General features: G+C 39.3%; 3 protein-coding genes across 4 annotated transcripts in view; 1 reads left to right on the top strand and 2 right to left on the bottom strand.

The window, feature by feature from the left end:
• LOC143916841 (uncharacterized) overlaps positions 1–25879 on the bottom strand; it is a 504240-nt gene that overhangs the window by 314109 nt on the left and 164252 nt on the right. The gene's annotated exons all lie outside the window — the stretch shown is intronic.
• On the top strand, positions 1225–6273 carry app (Palmitoyltransferase app). 2 transcript variants are annotated; one of them, XM_077437336.1, is made up of 11 exons: positions 1225–1434; positions 2044–2236; positions 2323–2483; positions 2568–2752; positions 2873–2984; positions 3071–3228; positions 3491–3612; positions 3695–3749; positions 5293–5371; positions 5456–5710; positions 5819–6271. In XM_077437336.1, the coding sequence occupies exons 2-11, from the start codon at positions 2082–2084 to the stop codon at positions 6208–6210; spliced, it is 1674 nt and encodes a 557-aa protein (XP_077293462.1). In that variant the 5' UTR covers positions 1225–1434; positions 2044–2081; the 3' UTR covers positions 6211–6271. The 2 variants fall into 2 exon arrangements, with proteins under 2 accessions (XP_077293462.1, XP_077293463.1); XM_077437337.1 differs by having other exon boundaries at positions 1228–2236; positions 5819–6273.
• LOC143916310 (zinc finger MYM-type protein 1-like) lies at positions 6438–8998 on the bottom strand. Its single transcript, XM_077437338.1, has 2 exons — positions 8703–8998; positions 6438–8632 (listed from the first exon to the last, which is right to left on the bottom strand). The coding sequence occupies exon 2, from the start codon at positions 8587–8589 to the stop codon at positions 7102–7104; it is 1488 nt and encodes a 495-aa protein (XP_077293464.1). The 5' UTR covers positions 8590–8632; positions 8703–8998; the 3' UTR covers positions 6438–7101.

Here is a 25879-nt window from a genome sequence, read left to right as displayed (position 1 = left end):
CTCGAACTGGTGATTCGGGAGCGAGGAAGCGAGCCGCTTAGAAGCAGTGAACGATAGCTGCAGCAGCTGTAATGTGTGTATATGTATGGGTGACCAGCGGCTGTGTGTGTGTGTCGTCGTCTCGATCAGCTTGCTCTGGAACGGTGCGGGGTGGGGGAATTATACAAAAGAGTAACGGTTATGATCTTGTGGCGGCTCGCTTATACGACATGGTCGAGTTTGGTTGCCTTCCTGCGAGTGGGGACCAACCCGGCTGGGTTCGGAGAGCCGCTACTCACTCTGTCTTCAGCTGTCATATAATAAACACGTGCATTAACATGCCAGTCGTCTCATTCGTTCATCCTCCATAATCTCTCCATCTATTCATCAATAATATTGATGAATAGATGGCGTGCCGGGGAGTTTCTCGGCGCCTGTGCCCCTTTATGGCGGAGGCTGTGGATTGAGTAGGCCGTGGCTGATCAGGAAGGGTAGACCAGCCACGCAAGACCTTCTCGGTCGGAGTCTCACGAGCGTCTGAGAGCTCGCCGTGTTCGAGGCTTGGGTCGAACACGTGGTCGAGTATAGTCAGTAGACATAGTCGGTGAGGCACAACTATGGAAGAAGCCATACTCCTCGGAGGGCTTATATGATGCCAATGAGCGCTCGCCGTGATCGCTTGGGTGGATCACGGGGCCAGCCTGCCTTAGTTCGAGGCCGGCTTTTACGAGGGACGCTGCATCTGGCGGTCCGCGCCGGGATCACCGGGCGCCGGACCCACGGGAGAATCTAGCACGACTGACAGATGATCAGAGTAAAAGAGAGAAAACAAAAGCCGAAGCCGTAGGAGGACAACCAACGGCCATGAGGGTTTTTGGCTCGGACAAGCAGTGTTCAAGCGGCGACGGTTGGAGCGGAAGTGTCAGCGCTGGCTGACCAGTGCGGCCAGCACCAAAAAACATAGGACAGCTCGTGGGTCGTAAGGCCACGAAAGTCGACCATACGGCGATTGGTCTGAACACATACTAAAGGAGGGAAAACACTGTAGAAAGGCAAAGACGCTGTGTCTGACAAGCTGAGTCTAAATGGAGAATCTTTATTTATGTTCAGACCAATTGCCGTATGGTCGTAGAAATGAGGAAAGAAAGAAAGCCCTAGGTGCACGTAGTGGTGGCGGTAAGTATGGTTTATGTACGTATGCATAATACAATGTAGTATTAGCGAAGGTCGATGTGTGCAGGTGTCAGTGAGTGAGTGAGTGAGTGAGTGAGCGAGTGAGTGTGTGCGTGCGCGGCTGTCAGTTGAAGTTGCGCTTGTGTGCGCGCGCTCGTGTGCCCCCCTTCTGTCATGTGAGGTGTATCGTTCGATTCGCTCGTTCACCTTTTGTCGTTTGTCATTAGTCGTTCGTCGTTCGATGATGATGCTTTTAGGATAGGGAGTAACGTTCGTCGATTGGTAAGTAGCGTTCGATGCCATCAGCACGATGATGCCACCTGTCAACAGCCAAACGTCACGACTTCACCGCTACATCACAATTCACACATCACGATAGCACACCACACCACACCACACCACGCAATTCTGCATCTGCTATTTTTTTAAATTTCAATACTTCGTCAACCCATCATGTGTACATATATCATATGTATGTGTAACTACATACATACATACATACACACACATATACTTAAGAATATAACAGTGACAATTATCTTATTATTAGTGCATTACTCTATTTGAAACGTCATGCCTATCGATGGCTTTTTGCACTTTTTGGTTTGTTTATTTTGGTTTTGGTAAAAGCTCTGTTATACGTTTCGACTCAGTCCAGGAAAGTAATCGGGATCCCATTTGATTTATCGAATACATACCTATTTTAATGTGTATGAGAACAACTTCTACTACATTATTATTGTTTGCGTACATACATATGTATGTACGTATATAAAATATTTTCTTTATCTATAACAATGTTATCTGTTGATTAATGCATCGGTTAAAAAGGTGACATATTTTTGGCATTGTCAAAATTAAATTAAAATATATATGTGTGTATCTTTGTAGTGGTGAACGAGTAAGAGTGTTTGTGATGCCATGTCATCATGACGTCTAAAAAAGTGACAAGGAATTGGGAAGTGTTCGCCGGTCGCAATAAATTTTTATGCAATGGAAGGCTCATGACAGCACCTCACAGTGGAATCTTCTACCTCACTGTCTTCCTGATTACCGTTACTTGTACCCTGTTCTTCATTTTCGAGTGAGTATTGGCATTTTTATTACTTAATTCGTCAGTAGGTATTTATTTCGATTATGTTGTTGCCTAATGGCACTGTTCGTTTGTAGCTGCCCTTACATTGCCAAGAACATCTCACCTGCCATACCATGTATCGGTGTCATTTTGTTCATCTTTACCATGGGCTCTCTACTGAGGACGTCTTTCAGCGATCCTGGCATAATTCCCCGCGCCTCGCAAGACGAAGCCATGTACATAGAAAAACAAATAGGTCTGTTTGTTTAAATTACACATCGTTTCGAGCAAGTGTACATAACCCCTGTAGTAACCCATGATTTGTTCTAAAACTTTTCAGAAGTTCCGAACTCGTGTAACTCCCCCACATTGAGACCACCCCCGCGTACGAAAGAAGTGTTGGTACGAGGACAGCCAGTTAAATTAAAATATTGTTACACCTGCAAGATTTTCAGACCTCCTCGTGCTTCTCATTGCTCGCTTTGTGATAATTGTGTCGATAGATTTGATCATCATTGTCCTTGGGTTTGTAAGATTGTTTACTAAATTCATATACGTATGTACATACATATATGCGTGTTTATTTTCATGTTGTATGTGTGAAATTTTAGTGTAGCCTAATCCAAGTATTCGTTATAATTGTAGGTTGGAAATTGCGTTGGAAAACGAAACTATCGTTTCTTTTATATGTTTATAATATCACTGGCATTTTTGGCCGTATTTATATTTGCCTGTGCAATAACTCACCTTATTATGCGTGAGTACATCAACAATCTATTAAAAATACATTGTAAGTGATTGTTTCTATTGCTCTTGACTTGTAATACAATTTTTTTTATACAGTGACTCGTAGCAGCAGTGATTCTGTAACAACCGCATTGCAAGAAAGTCCGGCATCTGCCGTTGTTTGCGCAATATGCTTTCTTTCTGTTTGGTCAGTTTTGGGAATGGCTGGTTTTCATACATATCTCATTACTACTGATCAAACGACAAATGAAGATGTATGTTTCGTTTTTTTTAATTATATTCCTAATTTATTTTATTGTGTTTAAATCTATACTGATTCATTTACATATATGCATGTGAATATGATCAAAATTTTTACCTTTTATTTAATATGTGTACTATATGTACATATGTATGTATGTACAATATTGACAATAACAAAATGGACAAATCATTTCTGTGACAATATTTTCTAAAATTAATAAATTGTTCGTCTCCCGACGACTGGTGTTGGTGTTGATACAATTTTGCTTATAGATCAAAGGATCGTTCTCTTCCAAGCGTGGACAAGAAAGTCCAAATCCATATTCTAGGGGGGGTGTATGTAGTAATTGTTTTCATGTGCTCTGTGGACCTGTAACACCGTCTTTGATTGATAGGTAATTTCCCACCACCATGTAAATTGTTTAATCTGTATTAATAGAGCGACTTTTATTCTTGTAACATTTTGTATATTTTTAGAAGAGGCATTGTTACAAATGAGTTGCGGATGGAACTTGAATCGGGAGCACCAAAGGTATAATAAATTTGGAGATTCCTATTACATATTTTCTTGCTGAATGTTTTGAACCCTACTTTTTGTATGTATGTACCATTGATATAGAATAACCGTAGATGCGCCCTCACGCTCTATGCCGGTCTCCCTGTCGGCGCATGCATATACATGGGGCATGCACACTTGTCTCATTAGCTAGTGGTCTTCTAAGTCGGAAGGTCTAGCGGTCGACAACCTTTAGCTTCTAAGGTCGATAGACATTTTTCGAAATTCGAATTAATATACATATGTATATAATGTCTTCAATTATAGTAGTATTTTAACATATTGTTGCGTACGGGTGGGTGGAGGATCCAAGTAAAAGGCCAACAGTCGTTTCACAGCATTTATTGATGATTCAGGAGATACACGCACGGTCACTGCTCCGTCCAGAAATGCCATGATATCGCCTACGTACCGCCTTATAAGGGGTAGATCTCTCAGGACGTCTAATCTGTTTACCTACAGTATAGTCACGTATTCGGATATGTATTCCCACGGTATGAGAAGTGCAATCATTGTTTAGCTTTCATGCACTTAGCTTGTCGCTAATCCCTAAAACCCACTTATACCAGTCGCACGGTATGCATTTAGTTAATCCGTTAACAGATATCCGTTACAGATAATCTTTGAACGGTCAAAGTCTCTGGGCTTCTATTCGCTTAATCCGCGGCGTACGTTACAATATAATGAAATATCGGCGCGATTCTATGCACTAATGGAACAGTGGTCGACAACCTCTGCCACAGGTGTTATTAAATGCATTCTTGTGGAAGAATGCATTTAATGTTTAAATATTGTAATAGTTAATGATGGTTTTATTATAGTAACATACACGCGGAGTGTCCAATAAAATAAAACTTCAGTGCATGTAATAGTTACATAAACTGGTTGCGTAACAATGCCTACCACTGTTGGGCGATCCCAACTTCCCCGCTAGTTAAACCCCCCGCACCCCTCAGTAAGTGGTGACAAGATCTCCGACCAAAAATGTATTGTAAGGCTCATCTAGGTTATTCTATATCAATGGTATGTACACACAAAATGCAATTATTTTGGAAAAATATCCAACATTTATTTACGCTACTGTATACAGGTTTATTTTAAACTTTTTTTTCAACCCATGAGTCATCAGCATCTTTCTTCCTTTTAAAATTAAACGACTTTTTACATATGTATGCGTGTACATATGTACATATACATATACATACATACTATTTGAGAAATCATAGTAACCAAAAGGTGTTACCGAAAATTAATTTTTTGAGTAACCCGGCAAAATAGTGGACCAATATTATTTGTATTATGAGTATTATATTATACATTATAATTTTATTTTAAAACCAGGGCTAACTTTGTTTTTTGTACATGTTATAATAGTTAACATATGATTTTTAAACATCCTGATTTTTAATTTTGATAAATTTACAAATTTACGTTGTACTATTTCCTCTTTACAATAATGTAGTACATACATATAATGCCAATTTAAGATTAACTCTTTATTTATTTTATTATTTTGAAGGTAATTGTTATTGCTACTCCTACTATTGTTTTACCACCGCTGCAAACTGAGAGACCAGTTCCTCCCGTTGTTCCATATGGTATGTAATGTATTATTTGACTATCGTTACACGTGTAATTTTTTTGGCTTAAAAATTTAGCGATTTTGTATTAATCCAATGTAGATGCTGGTGAATCTATCGGGACATATAGCAGGCCACACACTGGTAGTTACACAAATTTATATAGGTTAGATGAAAGGGACAGCGATATTGAAAGTAAAGATGAAGTGACAGCAGATCATCCCATGAACACAAATCCAACTTCTTCTAAGGTCGAGTTAGATGTAGATAATAATAGAGAGAGTCATCTTTATTCTAACATTGGTCACTCCGGCTACATGAATCACAATTTAGATTTGGATCCTGTTGTGTTGACTGGTGAGACTATTTTCCCTAATTACAAGGCTTTTTGTCATTTATAGTTTATATGTATTGTAGTTACATATATTTAAACGTACTCGTGTACCATTTAAATATTATTTCCAGGCTCAAAAGAAAACCTAATGTCTTCCAAAGAAGCATGTCAACAGCGTATAGAAATGATGCACAAACAAACAGTTGTTAAGTTTCCTCCCGATCCGGGGAGTCAAAATGTTTCATATAAACGCGAAACAGACACTTCACTCATAAATAACGAATTAAATCATAATACAGTTAGATCATTTCCAGCGAAACGCGATTCCAGTGATTTGAACGCTCCGTCGAATCAAAATCAAACTTGGGCGGACAGATTACCGAGAAATGGAAATAACAATAATGAATTAACAATAAGTGCTAGTAAATTAAGACTACTTCATGACACAACCATGATAGACACTGCCCTGGATTTAGACAGTTTAGATGGGTCAACTGTGTCGCTTTGGCCCGCCACCGTTTGACATCGGGACATGCAGGTGGTGCACATGTAACACACCTGCAATTACATACATACATACAGTGATACCACGACTTTCATTTCATTTTTTATATTTAGCATACACGTGTATTTACTTATGAATATATATATATATCAGTGGCGGGCGGTGACTTTTCAAACAAGGGATGCTGTCCCTTGTTTGAAAAAAAAAACCGACCAATTTATTTTTTAAAATTTAATTTTATTCTTCGTTCCTTTTTACAAAATTCATCGATAACCGCATCATAGAATTTTTTATTGTTTTTTAAATTTGACATTATTTTCTTTTCGATTGCAATTAAAGCAAGACCAGAGAGTCTTTCTTCACTTTGACTACTTCTGGTGAACGTTTTAATTCTTTTCATAGTCGAAAATGATCGTTCAGCCGATGCGCTCGTGGAAGGTATCGTACAAATTAATTGTATTAAACTAAATACTTGTTCCAAAACGTCTATTAGATCATCTTTCACAATTAATTCCTTTACGTCATTTATAGATTTCAAATGAAAATCTTGCGTTGAGTACATGTAAATTAATTCGCTTTTTAATTTCATAAAATCAAAGTATTTTCCATAAGTTAGGTGGAGTGATTTAAATAGGAAATCTGGAAAATTATTTTCATATTCTTTAAATTTTTTGACGTTAAAAAATTCGAGAAATTTTAAATTTTCGATATCTCGAAATCGATTGGTTGTATTTACTGAAAGAGTTTCTAAAATTTCAGAATAGTGAAGTTTATACGTTGTTTTCACATCTTCTTCACATTCAGCATATTTTCTTTTTCTATTAAAATTTTTAGTTATTACTTTGTTCCACAATGAATCAAAATCGTCTTTTTTGTTATCTAAATATTTTACAAATTTTTTAATTTCACTTACGCAATACGATATGTCAAAGGTTTTTTTTGTAAAATTTCAAATAAAAAATCTGCCGAATTAAATATTGCAGAAAATAAATGCAAATTGAAATTGAATTCAAACTCTTTTAAATAACGATGAAGGACTTCAGCATTTATGACAGCATCAGTATCCCATTCGTCTTCATCATTAATTATTTGATTAAATATTTCCATTAATTCTGTTTGATATTCTAATATCATATTTAAAATTTTGCTATTGTAGTTCCATCGTGTAGGGGCAGCAGTGGGAAATCGTTTTTTTATTTGACAATCGAGAAGGGAAATTCTTCTTGAAGACTTACAAAAAAAAGTTGAAAATGACAACATACGGCTGAAAAAACGTTTGCATCCGGATATATGTTTAACAGATTGCGACAAAACTAAATTCAATCTGTGAGCGTAACAATGGACAAATAAAGAATTAGGACAAATATCTCGAATTTTTCGTTGCACTCCATTATGCTCCCCGGACATTACAGCCGCTCCATCGTACGTTTGTGCAATTAATTTGTCCAAACAACCAAATTCTTCCAAGGTCTCACGTATGTGCTGAAAAAGAGCATTAGCTGTTCTATTGGGACTAACATCGACAAATCCAACAAATCTCTCCTGAATTTCATTGTTTTCATCTACATATCTAAAAATAGTAGATAGCTGAGCTTTGCGACTGATATCTGTAGATTCGTCCACAATTATGGAAACAAATTTTGATGCACGTATTTCAGTTTTAATCTCATCTAGCAAGACTTTTGATATTGCGGATACCAAGTCATTTTGTATATGGTTCGATAGTCCAGTAAACACCGTAGAGTTATCTAAATGAGTTTTCAATTTTATGTCTGATTCACTCAACAGATACAGCAACTCAATATAATTCCCTCTATTTTCCGATTCCTGGTGTTCAAAATGTCCTCGTAAAGGTTGTTCTTGTTTTGCTAAAAAACAGATCGCGCTTATTAATTTCGACAAAATGTATCTATTTGCAGTAACTTCTTTGTTGTGCATTTCAATATTTGCTTTAAATTGAGCACTTAAAAAATTTTCTATACGAGGTCCCTTTCCAAATTTTTTAAATTGAGCAGCAGAACATATGTGAGCTTGAGAACATTCATGTCTCTTGCGCGATTTACTTAAATTGTTTAGGTCAGAAAATCCAAATTTACTCCAGACATTCACTTCTTGAGAAAATAAAATACATGGCCAACAGAATAATTTCGTTAAGTGAGCACATCCACAAATCCATGAAATTTTTTCGTATGTTTCTGTGTTAAAATACCTTTTAAATGTTTTTGTTTTAGACTGAATATTTAATATTGGTGTGGGTTTGGGGCTCTTAACAATAATCTCCTTTTCATTAAATGGGAGAGAAGCAAATCTTCTTTTCAGCACATTTTCAATTAAACAATTGCAATTATTATTGATCTCGACGACAAGTCCACTCTCATTGTTATTTTCGATATCCATATTAAAGGCAATAATGAAAACTCGTAAGTAGTGGAACAGTAAACTAAAAATAAAGTTAGACGAAACTAATTAAAATGAAAACTTAATTCAAAAGTAAAAAATAACCAACTTACAGTATAAATGATTAACTTCGTCTAAAGAAATGAATCGGCTAGCTTTTTGATAAATAACTTGGGGCGTAGCGTGCGGAAATATCGATCAACAGCGGCTTCCAAGTGAAACTCAATAGATAAGCAAACAGAGAAACCGAATCCACCGTAGAGGTTAAACAAGTGTCAACGCGTCCGCGCGAATATGACAGCCTCATAGTGCGCATGCGCAAATGGGATCGGTCCGAACTCCGAATCCATGACGCGCGCGCACTTCAGTCGCGCGCGCGTCTACTCGCCAGCGTCACTCGCCTGTGGCCGGCCTATGCGAATGCGGCCTATGCGAATCCTTAATAAAAATTATCAAAAGATCCTATATAATGCATCATGTAACAAAAAACACGTGATATGTGAAATATATATATATATACTCATATACTACATCATAATCACGTACATCACTAAGAATACATCGAAGCGAAATTCAAATATTTATTAAAAATACTCTTGGCTTTTTAAAGTTATAGGGGATGCGCCGCATCCACCGCATCCATGGACCGCACGCCACTGATATATATATATATATACATACATACATACATACATATGTGTAATATTTAGCCATATTTTTGGACAGTTTGTATAAATGTGAATATCAAAGTTTTTATTGTATGATATGATTGTAAATTATTCGATTTTTTTGTTTTGTTTTGTTTGTGGATATCTTTCATCCCAACATTTAACAATTACATTCATTTATTCTAATCACTCATATACATGTGGGTGGAATTCCTGAATAGTTGGCGCTATTCAGGACCACGATGGGATGTGGCGGTGGAATTGAAGATCAAACACGTGCGTTTTCAGTCATGTTGTTTATTAAAACGACACCACGCGGTGGTTTAACGACCAACCGCCCCCAGTGGAAGGTTAACTTCTACTAACTGTAAAATAGCGGTCCTTTCGCGCCCTCTGCCACTTTTCCATCCCCTCTCTACAATCGGTCGTAACATACCCTTTCTCAGCCATAGCCCATACATCAGCCTTTCGTTCAATCCCAACACTACATACATATGTACCTACATTATATAAAATTATTAATCAAGTGGTGGTATGAGTAATTCATACATGACACATTATTTTGCGTTCAATTTCAAACATAAATTAATGTACTAATGTCTAATTGATTAAATTGATCTACTTATTTATCAAAATGTACTATTTATTTTTTCATTATGTGAAATATGAATATCATACGTACATACATACATACATAAATACATACATATGAACTAACATCAAAAGTTATGTGAATAAAAATAATATGTTTGTGTTTTATGTGTGTATCAAATGGAACTCGCTCTAGCATTTTGTCACCAAATATAATATGTATAGGCCGTGCATTGTATCTGAATTAAAAAATGTTTATTTGAATTCAATTATGTATGTACACACAATATTTATCGATCATTTAAAACTTATGTATATCCATCTTTTGGTCGCAAATTCTATTTTCATCATTATTAGGTTGTGTAAAATAGATAGAATCTATTAAAATGTGTTTTGTTTGTCCACATCTACATATAGTGGATGAATTGTTTTAATATTGTATATTTCGCACAAATATGGCTGTTAACAGTAATTACATACATACGTATTTGAAATTTAAATATAGGTTTACCTTAATGATATTTTTTAGGTTATATTAATTTATAATATTTATTTTTAATATGTTTTTATCCATGTTCATTCCAGACATTACACCTAAAAATTTATTAACAATAATAAAATTTGTGTTTAGCATTTTTTTGTGGATATTCTCAATACAAAGCTGAATGTGCACGATAATGATTACAATTTGTATTTAAAAATTGCTACAATACTGTTATAATTCTCAAATGAATGAAGTTTCGTTATTTTAAATGAGAAATATTGCATTTCATAAACATTTTCTTTGAAAAATAATTCCATAATTTAGTTTATTACCAATATACATACATACATACATATTTTATACTTACTTGTATTTTATACGCATTACAAAACACTTATATACATATAATATTTATACATCATTATTTTAATATTTATTTCAAGTAATATATTTTAATAAGGTTTTGTGATAAAATGACAAATAAATACAGTACGTTTGTATTCTTTTTGTCTTTGTATTCTCATTTCAAATTTTAAATACTGATGCGTGAAATTTAGTTTATATTTACACAAAAGTAAAGTACACTGGTACGGTAGGTACGATTGTAGTCAAAGTGACAGTTTATTAATTTATAGCAATAAAAAAGTGACCTGATGGAACTAATGATGGGTCCACGAGTCGAAATTTTCGTATTTGACATGATACTTTAGGGTTTTCGATATTTAATACTTGAATTGTCGGTGTGTTAACAATGGTGTTGAGCTCAATTGGGAAGTATGTACATACATATGTATGTACATGTAAGTACATGTATTATTTATGCAGCGATATTTATGTTACGTTGCATTCGTTATAGATAATGTATAATTGGTAATTGTTTTTTCAACAAATTGGCATAATGTCGGTTTGAATGAAGTGTATGTGTTTATATTATATTACAAATGTATACTTTAAAAAGGAAACGAGAAACTAACGGACATTTCAAATGAATATTTGGAATATGGCTTTTCTATCTATTTTTTATGTTAATCGTACAATTTTGCACAATCATATTATTATTTTTATTTGATAATTTTAAGATTTTGAAAATATTTTACCTATGACACCAATTATAAAATAAAAACATGTTAATTCAAATTTCCAAACCCATTGTTTTAAAAACGTCGAAAATAAATATAGTATTCCTAAATTGATTCGTTAAATATAAAACACATCACTTGAAATCTTATTACTTTTCCTAAATTGCATATTCGTTTTTGTCTAGATCCAAATGCAGATATATTTAAATATTTACTATAATTTTTATTCACTTATGGTATCTTCAGAAAAATGCATAAAGCTAAATATTAATGTAAAAAATAATTTTTAATCAGGGTTTTTGAAATTCTTATACATACATATGTACTACAGCTACTCCTTTTCATTTCAATTTTGTTTTTCAATAAAACATTTGTAATTTTAAAAATTTTATACTGACATATTTATTATATTTCCATTGAGCAATACTGTAGATATTATGAGTCATTGATTTCAATCATTTCAAAATATCGGGGCTTTAAGACTTATATAAAGATTTGTGATTTTATTCCAAAATTTACATACATTTATGATGTTTATGCAATAATAAATGTAATATTTTTAAATATTTCTCATTAAACTGTACATATAATATTTATGGATCTGCAATATACACATAATTTAGATTTTATATATACATCCATACATACATACATTTATCATTTTATGATCTTTATAAACAAGTTTATACATACCTAAGACTTTAGGCTGCAATTTAATAGTTAATGATAAGTAAATTATTACATCTTCTTCCAGATCCTGCACAATTATTTGTTTTAATAATTATTTATAGTGAAATATTTTTACAACATATTTTTGAAAATATGAATTTTATTATTAAATTTTTTGTGTTTTTTTTTACTTCCCACATTTTCTCCCATACATTTTATAAAATACTAGTGATGAAATATCAAAAAGGAATTACGTAATTAGTTCAATGATAACATCTGTAAAAATAAATTAATAGACAATAATTTTCTACTAAATATAATAAAGAAGTCGCTCTGCGGGCCATCTTCGGAACTTCGCGCTTCACAAAGAAGCCTCAAGTGGTGGGATTTGTGGATGATATCGATGTCCTGATGACGAAGAAACGCGAGTGGCTGAATTTGTTCACAAACGAAACATACTTTTCAAATTGAATTAAATAAATTCAAATAAATAACAAAATGATTTAAAAATTAGATATCGTTTATTAATACATACATATATTGAAATGTATCATCATCACGGTCATGATTATTATCATCATCTACAGCCATTTTCCATCAACTGCTGGAAGAAAGCCTCTGCAACATGCTTCCATTCGTCTCTGTTTTGTGCAACTCTCATTCATCATGCTACCAATAAAAAAGTGTCCACTTCCAAATTGCGGTTAATGCAGGTATACTTTTTTTTGGGGGGTGGGGATTTGTTCAAAGCCCTTTTATTTTATGAATATGATCTTTTGCTTTTATTTAAGTCAGTTTAGCCATAACTTTCGTCTCATTCTCATTGTCTCCGTGCTGTTTACTAAAATTATGTTATCAAATTATCCTAAACTGACCGCGGCGCAAATAGTCAAAATTTCGGCTTTGGCTTACAAACACATCAGCTCCCGATCTATTGCTAGTCAAGTTGGATGCATCAAGACATCAGTGCTCAAATATATCAAGATGAAATCAAATCCTCTAGAACGAAAAAAAGGCCAAGAAAGATTGAAAAAGACGATAATTGCTGAAGATCGACTTTTGAAGTGTTTATTTCTTCAGATCGCTTAAAACTCGTAGATATCAGATCAGAGTTTATAGCGGCTGGTGGTTCTGAAATAAGTGTAGAAACAACGTGACATCGCCTTCGTGAATGGGTTTTCTTTGCAAGAAGGCCAGCAAAAAACGGGTTTGGTGCATTTACTCTAAAATCGCCAGAAAACTTGAAGCACAGCATTAACGGACGGCTGCTTTAAATTCAATTCTCTTCTTCTCGAATGATATATTGCACATCAGATGACGAGTAACCTTTCGATGTGCACAGATTCAATTATTAAAATGGTAATTATTAAAATTGAGTTGGATCTTTCTGGCGAGTTCGGAAAGGCAAATTCGGAACTTACGTATCGGGATCACAGAACGTATACGAGGTAGGTATTTCACTTAAAGTGCGAGCAGTGCGACACGTGTACCTTGCGTGCGAAAGAGACGTCGATACATTCAACAAGAATCGAATTTCCACGCTTGTCATCACGGAAAAAATACTACGTGTAGTATTTAAACCATGCGTAGTATTTTTATTTTTATTTATTTATATATATTTTAGCTATCAAGCTAATTTAAAAATACATCTTAATTATTATACTTAACTCTAAAATTTATAATTAACTTATATGTACTGTCCCTCACAGAGGTGTCTCTTCGCACCTCGCAGGAATGCATCCATGTTTTTAGCAGACCTGATGCACTCAGGGAGGGCATTATACATGAGCACATCCCTGTGAAAAACACCCCCAGCCGTCTTATTCTTTCTTACTCTACTTACAACTAGTTTGTCCTCTGTTTATCTCTATTCCTTATTATATAATCATCAAAATACTTAGGTAATAACTTATGATCTAACTTATAAACAAAAAACAATTGTCAAAAAGTATTGTCGAAATTCGTTGTGAAAGTATCCGGATCGCAGAATGGTAAGAGAGATACATAACAGAGTTGAGGTCGTCATATGCGTGCGAACCTAACCCAACCTAACCTAACCCTCACCGGTACAAAGTATTCACCGATGCAAGATATACACCTTAAGTGCTAACCCAACCGTCACCGGAGCAAAGTATTCAACAATGCGAGATATACAAACACCTTGCGTGCTAACCCAACCTAACCCAACCTTTTTTTTTTTCCGTGAGAGGGCAAAACCTTGCATAGGCCCCCCCGGCCCGAATTCCAGGAGAAGTGTGAGATTCTTACTTACTAAAAACCCCTCTCTTTTTCAGCTGCTGCCGGACCCGCACTTAAGTACTACCAGGCAGCAGCTGGCCTTGCACAATGCACTCACACAGGAGACGGCAGAGGCCCATATCAGGTCGCGGTGCTCTTATCGAGTCCTACGACTCAGAAGCAGGCTCCTGGCGTCTCCTTTCCCTTTCGGACTGCAACTTCTCCCCGATCACAGAGGCAGCAAAGGCCTCCCAAGCCGACCAGCTCCCTCTGTCGCGAAGCATGGAACCCATCACCATCCCCGTCCATAGCGTTTCCTCCCCGATCGCGGCTTTGAGGGCCTCTCTCGGGGCATCCCACGCAGGACAGTGAAGCAATGTATGCTCCGCGTCATCGTCAGCTGCCTCACAGTGGTGGCAGCTTAGTGTTGCTTCTTTCCCTATCATGTGCAGATAGGTTCCGAAGCAACCGTGTCCTGTCAACAACTGGGTGAGGTGATAGCTCAGGTCGCCGTGTGTCCTTCCGCACCATTGCTTCAGGTCACCGACGAGCCTTTGCGTCCACTTCCCCCCAGTAGCTGACTCCCACTGCTGCTGCCACTGTATCATGGTGGCATCCCTCGCTTCGCTTCTTTTCAACCCGCCGTGTGTCGGCTTTCGCTCAACCGCAAGCAGGTCCACAGGCGGTGTGCCAGAAAGCACCAATGCGGCATCTTCCGATACCGTGCGGTACGCCGAAACGACGCTCAGAGCGACCCGTCTCTGCACTCCAGCCATTTTCCGCCTAGTGCGCTCCACTTTAAGGGAGTCACACCAGACGGGAGCGCCGTACAAAAGTATGGAGTGGGCCACCGAGCTCAGGAGTTTCCTCCAAACACTCTTAGGCCCACCCATATTTGGCATGAGGCGGGCTAACTGACAGGCCGTCACGTCCGCCCTGGCGGCTGCCCGCTCCACATGCTCCGTGAACCTGAGCTTTCGGTCGAGCTGGATTCCGAGGTATCGAATCGCGGAACAGCACCTCAAAAGCCTCCTACTCCAATTTCGGCGGGCCGAAACCTCTTCGTCTGGTGAAGAACACTGCCTCCATCTTCTGGACTGTTAATTCCAGCCCAGCGCGATCTAGCCATGTCTTCACCCAATGGAGCGCGTCATTGCCGCAGATCTCCACGCTTCTGAGCGATTTCGCAACCACCATGATTGCGACATCGTCAGCAAAAGCAACGGCGCTGGCACCCTCCGGGAGCTCCACCCTCAGTAACCCGCCATACATAGCGTTCCACAGGACTGGTCCGAGGACAGAGCCCTGCGGGACGCCCGACGAGAGTCGCCGCGAGGAGAGATCACCTATAGTGCCGCACCGGTACTCTAGCAGTCGGTCTTCAAAGTAACTCTCCAGCAGTCTCGTCAGGTAGCGGGGCACCAGATAGTCCTCCCCGACGGCTCTTAGGATATTTTCCCATCGAGCCGAGTTGAAGGCGTTTCGGATGTCCAGTGCCATCAGAGCGACATGCTAACTCCGCTTCACAGATCCTTCCCATGCCGATCGTACTGTTCCGACGACATGGTTGACGGCGTCGATCGTTGATCGGCCCCGCCTGAATCCGTATTGAAGCGGAGAGAGTCCGGTGGCGTCATCTTCGAGGAACGGCTAAAGTCTCTGGAGAGTCAGTCTCTCCAGGAGTTTCCCGAATCCATCGAGCATACACAGCGGCCTGTAAGAGAACGGTCCCACAGCAGGGCTCTTCTTAGGTATAAGCACGAGCTTTTGCCTCTTCCAAACCCCGCCAAAGGTCCCCTCCCGCAGGCACGCATTGTAGACGTCGAGTAGGACATCGGGAAAGGCCCTCCCTACAGCCGAGAATATTTCGTTCGGGACTCCATCTTCGAGATAGGGATCGGCCGACCGACCACGTAGCTTCTGTCGCACTATTTTGTACGGCAGTCCCCACGGATCGATGTCGACCATCTCACACAGCTCCCGCCAGCACTTCTTTTTACTGTCCGTGATGGCACCCTTAAGTGCCTTACGCGCATTTCGGTACAGTTCATCCGCCTCAGGGTGTGCCCTACTATCTGCGCAAGCCTTTTGAGGGCGAGGCAACTCAGGAGCCCAGCTATGGTGTCGTTCCACCAATACACCGGCCTCCTCATAGTGCCCCTCCCTATAACGTGCTAACCTCACCAAACCTAACCCAACCTAACCTAACCAACACCGGAATCAAAGAATTCCAGATTGTAAGTTATTCAAAAAACTCGCTAACTTCACCAAACCAAACCCAACCTATCCTAACCATCACCAAAAATCAAAGTATTTCAGATTGTAAAATTTACACAAAACTCGCTAACCTCACCAAACCTAACCCAACCTAACCTAACCAAAAGCGGATGGAAAGAATTCGACATTGCAAAAATATACACAAAACGTGCTAACCTCACCAAACCAAACCCAACCTAACCTAATCAACACCGAAATAGAAAGTTCAAGGTTGTAAGAATAACACAAAACGTGCTAACCTCACCAAACAAAACCCAACCTAACCTAATCAAAACCGGAATCAAAGAATTCCAAATTGTAAGATTTACACAAAACTCGCTAACCTCACCAAACCTAACCCAACCTAACCTAGCCATCACTGAAATCAAAGAATTCAAGATTGTAAGTTATTCACAAAACTCGCTAACCTCACCAAACCAAACCCAACCTGACCTAACCATCACCGAAATCAAAGAATTCGAGATTGTAAGATTTACAGCAAACTCGCTAACCTCACCAAACCTAACCCAACCTAACCTAACCATCACCGAAATCAAAGAATTCGAGATTGTATGATTTACACAAAACTCGCTAACCTCACCAAACCTAACCCAACCTAACCCGACTATCATCGTAATCAAAGATTTCGACATTGCAAAAATATACTAAAAGCTCGCTAACCTGACTTAACCTAACCCAACCTAACCTTACCATCACTGAAATCAAAGAATTCGAGATTGTCAGTTATTCATAAAAATCGCTAACCTCACCAAACCTTACCCAACCTAACCTAACCATCAACTAAATCAAAGAATTCGACATGGCAAAAATAAAAACAAATCGTGCTAACGTCACCAAACCTAACCCAACCTAACCTAACCATCACCGAAATCAACGAATTTGAGATTGCAAGTAATTCACAAAATTCGCTTACCTCACGAAACCTAACCCAACCTAACATAACCATCTAATAAATCAAAGTATTCGACATTGCAAAAATAAACACAAAACATGCTCTCCTCACCAAACCTTACACAACCTAAACTAACCATCACCGAAATCAAAGAATTCGAGATTGTTAGATTTACAAAAAACTCGCTAACCACACCAAACCTAACCCAACCTAACCTAACCATCACCGAAATCAAAGAATTCGACATTGCAAAAATATACAGAAAAATTGGTAACCTCACAAAACTTTACCCAACCTAACCTAACCATCGCCTAAATCAAATAATTCGACATGGCAAAAATATACACAAATCGTGCTAACCTCACCAAACCTTTTTTTTTTTTTTTTTTTTTTTTTTCCGGCGGGGGGGAAATCTTCTAGAAGACACCACCGACGTGTTTAATTCCGGTGGTAGTGTGGGATTTTTACCCACTAAAACCCCCCTCCTCTTCAGCTACCACCCGGCTACTAATTAAGTATTTCTCAAGGGTGGCAGCCAGAATAGCCATCTAGGCTCTCGTCATTTCACAAAGTCTGACTTTTTTTCTCTCGATCGCGTTCTGCCTCTTCTTTCTCCCGCATGATGCATACTGCAAACGTAGTGCATGCTGTCCACGCCTCTGCACTCTCAAGCATAGCAGGAATCATGTTAGTCGTCGTTAATGAGTTAACACCGAGTTCATTTTTTAGATTGGTTCTATGTGCGTTCCATGCTGGACAATCGAATGCAGTGTGTTCAGCATCGTCGTTTTCTGCACTGCAGTGATGACATCCTGGTGTTGCTCTTTTTCCTATCTTTCGATAGCTTCCGAAGCAGCCATGTCCTGTTAAAATCTGAGTTAGGTGAAAGCACAGTTCACTTTTTTTTTCCGGCTCCAAACCCTCAGGTCTCTGATGAGTCGATGCGTCCACCGACCCTTAGTTGACGCATCCCATCGAGTCTGCCACAAAGACATAGTTCTTTCTTTTGAGTCATTTTATTGCTCCCCTCTGTAGACCGCTTTCCGCTCTTCTGCGAGCAGATCGATGGGTGGTATGGCTGTTATTGCGAGGATGGCTGCTTCGGATACCGTGCGATATGCAGCAGCAACTCTTAGCGCACTTCTTCGCTGAACTCTTGCTATGTTGAGTCTCGCCTTTTCCGTTATCATTGCATCCGCCCATATCGGAGCGCCGTACAACAGAACCGAGTGGACTACTTCATTATAAAGTTTTCTTCTGTTTGTTTTGGGTCCTCCTATGTTGGGCATCAACCTGGCCAAGTCTTCGGCAACTCCTGCTGCTTTTGCCGCCGCCTTTTCTGTATGTACAGTGAAGCGAAGTTTGTCATCGATCCATACTCCCAGGTATCGGATCGATCTATTATATTTCACCTCATGCCCGTCGATGAAGAGTTGCGGCGGTATTAACTTCCTTCGTCTGGTGAAGAACACGGCCTCAGTCTTTTGAACTGCTAATTCCAATCCAGCGTCCGACAGCCATCTCCTTATCTTTCCGATCGAGTCTTCACAAATAGCTCGCAAGAGTTCTACAGATTTCGCCGCAACTAGCAATGCTACATCATCGGCGAAGGCGATTATCTTCGCCTCTGGGCGAAATGGAACACGTATAAGACCATCATACATGACATTCCACAGTGCAGGTCCATGTACCGAGCCCTGTGGAACGCCTGCCGTGATCGTTTGCTGTCGTTGAATGCCATTACAGTTGTATTCCAGCTGTCTGTCCGAAAGATAACATTTGATTATCCGCTCCAAGTATGCTGGTGTCTCAATTCTTTGGAGCGCTTCAAGGATCAGGTTCCATTTTGCTGAGTTGAATGCATTCTTAATATCAAGTGCAATCATCACGACATGCCCGCTTGCTTTGACACTTCCCTCCCATGCTTTCTTAACAGTGTCAATGACCTGTTGTATTGCCTCAATTGTCGAGCGCCCCGGGCGGAAGCCAAACTGGTGTGGCGAAAGTCCCTTCGTAGGATCCTCAAGGTACTTCTGTAGCCGCTGGAGAATCAGTCTCTCCAAAAGCTTGCCGAGTCCGTCCAGCATGCAAAGCGGCCTGTATGCAGATGGGCTATTCTGGACCTTGTTTCCCTTCGGAATAAGTACCAATCTTTGTCTCTTCCAAGAAGAAGGAAACGTCCCTTCTGTCAGACAAGAGTTGTAGACTGCAAGTAGTAGTGCAGGATCTGAGTCAGCGACCCGTCTGATGATTGCGTTTGGTCCTGGGGCTTTGTTAGTCTGTAGTCGTCTGGCAGCCATGTTTAGTTCCTCGTCAGTAAAGATGGGTATTTGTTCGGTTACATCATTGTCCATATTTCTCCTGACGATGACGTCAAAATTTTCCCGGGTCGAGAAGAGTCCATCAACTATCATCTCCAGATTTGATTGGTTGTTGAGGTAAGGATCATCTATCGATCGCCGAAGTTTCCTCCTCACAATCTTATAAGGTGTACCCCATGGATCGGCGTTGACAGAGTTACACATCTCTTCCCAGCACTGCGATTTGCTTCTCTTGATTGCGTTGCGCAAAGCCTTTCTAGCCTCTTTATACGCTTGACGTCGCTCGTCGCAGTCGGGATGTCGTTGCATCCTGCGATGACAAGCTGTGCAGTTCCGTCGGAGTTCTGCTATCCCGTCATGCCACCAGTACACTGGGGGTCGACGCACGCCGCTGCCAAGCTTGGGCATTGAGGCGTTGCAAGCAAAGCGGAAAAGGTCGTTGAGCGATTGAGTAACTTCTTCAGCCCCTCTCCCAGATATACCATTGAAAACAGTCTCTCTCTTGAGCGCTATGGCCCCTTCGAGTGCTGGTGCCTCCAATTTCCTGACTGCCCACCCTTCGAGTGCTTTATTTTTTGTCTTCTTTTGGCAATTTTTTATTGTAAATTTGATGTATAGATGATCGCTGTAAGAATGGGTGTCAAGAACTTCCCAATGTCCAACTCTTCCCAGTAGCGATTTGTGTACAAATGTAACATCTATAACCGAAGCACTGCTCCCGCGCACGAAGGTGTTAGATCCGGTGTTTATAGCGTGTAGTCGCGGCTGTGATGCCATCTCTGAAAGCAATATACCTCTTCTATCCGTGTGTGGAGACCCCCATTCAGGAGCTTTTGCATTAAAGTCACCAGCGACAATCGTAGGTAGAGGAGAAGCGCTGATGCTATCTCCCAGTCGGGTGAGACCTTCTACGAAGTCGGTGTATATTGAATTCAGGGAAAAATAGCAAGAATATATCCTCACCTTGTCCATCTCAACCCAAGTCCAGCCGCTTTTGCTACCACTATCTACATCAGTAATATGCAGCAGAGGGGATACTGCTCAGAAATAAGTGCCAAGTCAGCCCCATTTTCTTCAGCCACCTTATGCATAAGGTCCTGTGCAACCCTACAACCGCGGAGATTTATTTGTAGGAATGTTAGGGCCATTTAGGTTTATTTGCATTTTTTCTTTTTTCTTGTCTGTATATGGGACATTCCTTTGTGCCATTGTTTTTGCAGGTGAGACAACATAGTTTGTTCTGGCAGGTAGCTATCTTATGGTTCTCTTCCCCGCATCTGAAGCATGTCTCTCGTTGTGGATTGCTGCAAGTCGTCGATCTGTGGCCGAGGCCCTGACACCGATAACACCTCATGACGCTGATTCTTCGGCGCACCCTACACCTCAGGAATCCTATTTTTACTTTCCCTGCCTGTAGTAGTTGGACTCCAATTTTGGCAGGAAGGCTAACTATTGCTATTTGGGTGCCTCTCGTGCCAGCTTTTAAGTATCTAACTGTGATATACTCTTTTTTCAAAGCGCTGTTGTTCTCGCATAATGCAGTAACAATGTCACTTTCTTCTTCGCCTTCCGGGATGTCGAGGATTGTTATTGTCTCGATTGGTACAAGTCCTCTCGCGGCGTTTGGCTTTCCCAGTGCTCCAGCTATTACCCCTGCCAGGTCCGCTGGATCCTTTGAGCCTCTTGCCAGCTCTATAATGGCGTCGCCTTTGCGCGTCTTGCGGATAGCTGTTAATTCCTATCCAATCTCGTCCGGTTTTACCTCTCGGAGCATTTTCACCATCTCTGCGTATGTTTTCCCACTTTCTTGATTGCTGATGAGGACAGCATCTCTCTTGTAACGTGGCTTCCTTTGTTTTAAAGTTTTTTCCTTCTTCTTGTCTTTGTCCTTGCAAATAACATTGCCTTGTCGTGTGTGACGTCTGCTTTGAACCAGGTTCCAGTCGTCTTCTGTGTGGTCATTCTGAGTGGGCATTGCGGGTTCAATGGTGGCAATTGCCTTTTTTAATCCCATAATTGCGTTTTCCGCGTGTTGTAAACTTTTTCTGACCTTTCTTGTTGATGTAATCTCTTTTTTGGTAAGATTTAGCTTTCGGGCTCCTTTCTTATTCCGATCAGTGTTTTCTTTTGGAATCGGTTCTGCAGTCTTTCCAGCATTCACAATGTTGTCTGCAGCCATTACATTGTTTTGACAACGGCATTCTGTGGTATAGTTCTTTTCTGCCGCTTCTCTCAGTTTATTTGTTAACGACAGCATTATTGAAATACCTTTTTTAATTGGTTTGTGGACGTTATCATGATTGCTGATGAAGGTTATGAGCTCATTCACTTCAGTTTCTATACTATTTATTATTTCGTTTAATTTACTATTCTCCATTGTGATTCCCACGAGTAGCTAGGGAAATAAAAGTCCGTCCGATCACAGCCCCGCATAGTCGGATAAGCCTGATGCTCCGAAGGGTCGGCTGGTACTCCGGAGGCTCGTTTGCGACCGTACTGTTTAACGTCTCTACGGCCACGCATCCGTTGGCACGATTGCATCCACCGTGGATTAAGACGTGAACCTCACCAAACCTAACAGAACCCAACCTAACCTAACCATCTACGAAATCAAAGAAATCGACATTGCAAAAATATACACAATACGTGCTTACCTCACCGAACCTAACCCAACCTAACCTTTCCATCACCGAAATCAAAGAATTCGAGATTGTTAGTCATTCACAAAACTCGCTAACCTCACCAAACTTAACCCAACCTAACCTAACCATCACCGAAATCAAAGAATTTGACATTGCAAAAATATACACAAATCGTGCTAACCTAACCAAACCAAGCCCAACCTAACCGTACTATCACCGAAATCAAAGAATTCGACTTTGCAAAAATATACACAAAACGTGCTAACCTCTCCAAACCTAATCCAACCTAACCTAACCATCACCGAAATCAAAGAATTCGAGATTGTTAGTTATTCACAAAACTCGCTTACCTCACCAAACCAAACCCAACCTAACCTAACCATCACCGAAATCAAAGAATTCGAGATTGTAAGATTTACACAAAACTGGCAAACCTCACCAAACCTAACCCAACCAAACCCAACTATCATCGTAATCAAAGATTTTGACATTGCAAAAATATACAAAAAATTCGCTAACCTCCCCAAACCTAACCCAACCTAACATAACCATCACTGAAATCAAAGAATTCGAGATTGTTAGTTATTCACAAAACTTCGTAACCTCACCAACCTTAACCCAACTTAACCTAACTATCACCGAAATCAAAGAATTCGACATTGCAAAAATATACACAAAACACGCTATCCTCACCAAACCTAACCCAACCTAACCTAACCATCACCGAAATCAATGAATTCGAGATAGTAAGATTTACATAAAACTCGCCAACCTCACCAAACCTAAGCCAACCTTACCTAACCATCACCGAAATCAAAGAATTCGAAATTGCAAAAATATACAAAAAACTCGCTTACCTCACCAAACCTAACCCAACCTAACCCAACTATCACCGAAATCGAAGAATTTGACATTGTTAAAATATACACAAAACGTGCTTACCTCACCAACCCTAACCCAACCTAACCTAGACATCACCGAAATCAAAGAAATCGACATTGTAAAAATATACAAAAAACTCGCTAACCTCACCAAACGTAACCCAACTATCACTGAAATCAAAGAATTTTACATTGCAAATATATACAAAAAACTCGCTTACCTCACCAAACCTAACCCAACCTAACCTAACCAACAACGGAATCAAAGAATTCGAGATAGTAAGATTTACAGAAAACTCGCTTACCTTACCAAACTTAACCCAACCTTAACATAACCATCAATGAAATCAAAGAATTCGAGATTGTCAGTTATTCACAAAACTCGCTTACCTCACCAAACCAAACCCAACCTAACCTAACCATCACCGAAATCAAAGAATTCGAGATTGTAAGATTTACACAAAACTGGCAAACCTCACCAAACCTAACCCAACCAAACCCAACTATCATCGTAATCAAAGATTTTGACATTGCAAAAATATACAAAAAATTCGCTAACCTCCCCAAACCTAACCCAACCTAACATAACCATCACTGAAATCAAAGAATTCGAGATTGTTAGTTATTCACAAAACTTCGTAACCTCACCAACCTTAACCCAACTTAACCTAACTATCACCGAAATCAAAGAATTCGACATTGCAAAAATATACACAAAACACGCTATCCTCACCAAACCTAACCCAACCTAACCTAACCATCACCGAAATCAATGAATTCGAGATTGTAAGTTATTCACAAAACTCGCTTACCTCACCAAACCAAACCCAACCTAACCTAACCATCACCGAAATCAAAGAATTCGAGATTGTAAGATTTACACAAAACTGGCAAACCTCACCAAACCTAACCCAACCAAACCCAACTATCATCGTAATCAAAGATTTTGACATTGCAAAAATATACAAAAAATTCGCAAACCTGAGGAAACCTAACCCAACCTAGCCCAACTATCACCGAAATCAAAGTATTTGACATTGCAAAAATATAGAAAAAACTCGCTAACCTCACCAAACCTAACCCAACCTAACATAACCATCACTGAAATCAAAGAATTCGAGATTGTTAGTTATTCACAAAACTTCGTAACCTCACCAACCTTAACCCAACTTAACCTAACTATCACCGAAATCAAAGAATTCGACATTGCAAAAATATACACAAATCGTGCTAACCTAACCAAACCAAGCCCAACCTAACCGTACTATCACCGAAATCAAAGAATTCGACTTTGCAAAAATATACACAAAACGTGCTAACCTCTCCAAACCTAATCCAACCTAACCTAACCATCACCGAAATCAAAGAATTCGAGATCGTAGTTATTCACAAAACTCGCTTACCTCACCAAACCAAACCCAACCTAACCTAACCATCACCGAAATCAAAGAATTCGAGATTGTAAGATTTACACAAAACTGGCAAACCTCACCAAACCTAACCCAACCAAACCCAACTATCATCGTAATCAAAGATTTTGACATTGCAAAAATATACAAAAAATTCGCTAACCTCCCCAAACCTAACCCAACCTAACATAACCATCACTGAAATCAAAGAATTCGAGATTGTTAGTTATTCACAAAACTTCGTAACCTCACCAACCTTAACCCAACTTAACCTAACTATCACCGAAATCAAAGAATTCGACATTGCAAAAATATACACAAAACACGCTATCCTCACCAAACCTAACCCAACCTAACCTAACCATCACCGAAATCAATGAATTCGAGATTGTAAGTTATTCACAAAACTCGCTAACCTCACCAAACCTTACCCAACCTAACCTAACCATCACCTAAATCAAAGAATTTGACATGGCAAAAATAAAAACATATCGTGCTAACCTCACCAAACCTAACCCAACCTTACCTAACCATCACAGAAATCAAAGAATTTGAGATTGAAAGTTATTCACAAAATTCGCTTAACCTAACCTAACCTAACCCAACTATCACCGTAATCAAAGATTTCGACATTGCAAAAATATACAAAAAACTCGCTAACCTCAGGAAACCTAACCCAACCTAACCCAACGATCACCGAAATCGAAGAATTCGACATTGTTAAAATATACACAAAACGTGCTTACCTCACCAACCCTAACCCAACCTAACCTAACCATCACCGAAATCAAAGAATTCGAGATTAAAAATATTCGCAAAACGTGCTAACGTCACCAAACCTAACCCAACCTTACCTAGCCAACAACGGAATCAAAGAATTCGAGATAGTAAGATTTACATAAAACTCGCCAACCTCACCAAACCTAAGCCAACCTTACCTAACCATCACCGAAATCAAAGAATTCGAAATTGCAAAAATATACAAAAAACTCGCTTACCTCACCAAACCTAACCCAACCTACACCCAACTATCACCGAAATCGAAGAATTTGACATTGTTAAAATATACACAAAACGTGCTTACCTCACCAACCCTAACCCAACCTAACCTAGACATCACCGAAATCAAAGAAATCGAC

Source organism: Arctopsyche grandis, chromosome 9 (genome assembly GCF_051622035.1).
Source record: "Arctopsyche grandis isolate Sample6627 chromosome 9, ASM5162203v2, whole genome shotgun sequence".
Classification (NCBI taxonomy): Eukaryota; Metazoa; Arthropoda; class Insecta; order Trichoptera; family Hydropsychidae; genus Arctopsyche; species Arctopsyche grandis.
The sequence above is the reverse complement of the archived record's forward strand: the minus strand, read 5'-3'. Positions and strand labels throughout refer to the sequence as shown.

Excerpts from the sequence above, each read along its gene's own strand:
- LOC143916310 (XM_077437338.1), bottom strand. The coding sequence starts at position 8,589 with ATGGATATCGAAAATAACAATGAGAGTGGACTTGTCGTCGAGATCAAT.
- app (XM_077437337.1), top strand. The coding sequence starts at position 2,082 with ATGACGTCTAAAAAAGTGACAAGGAATTGGGAAGTGTTCGCCGGTCGC. Across the intron at positions 2,237-2,322 it reads ACCCTGTTCTTCATTTTCGA|CTGCCCTTACATTGCCAAGA; the intron begins GTGAGTATTGGC and ends GTTCGTTTGTAG. Across the intron at positions 2,985-3,070 it reads AATAACTCACCTTATTATGC|TGACTCGTAGCAGCAGTGAT; the intron begins GTGAGTACATCA and ends TTTTTTATACAG.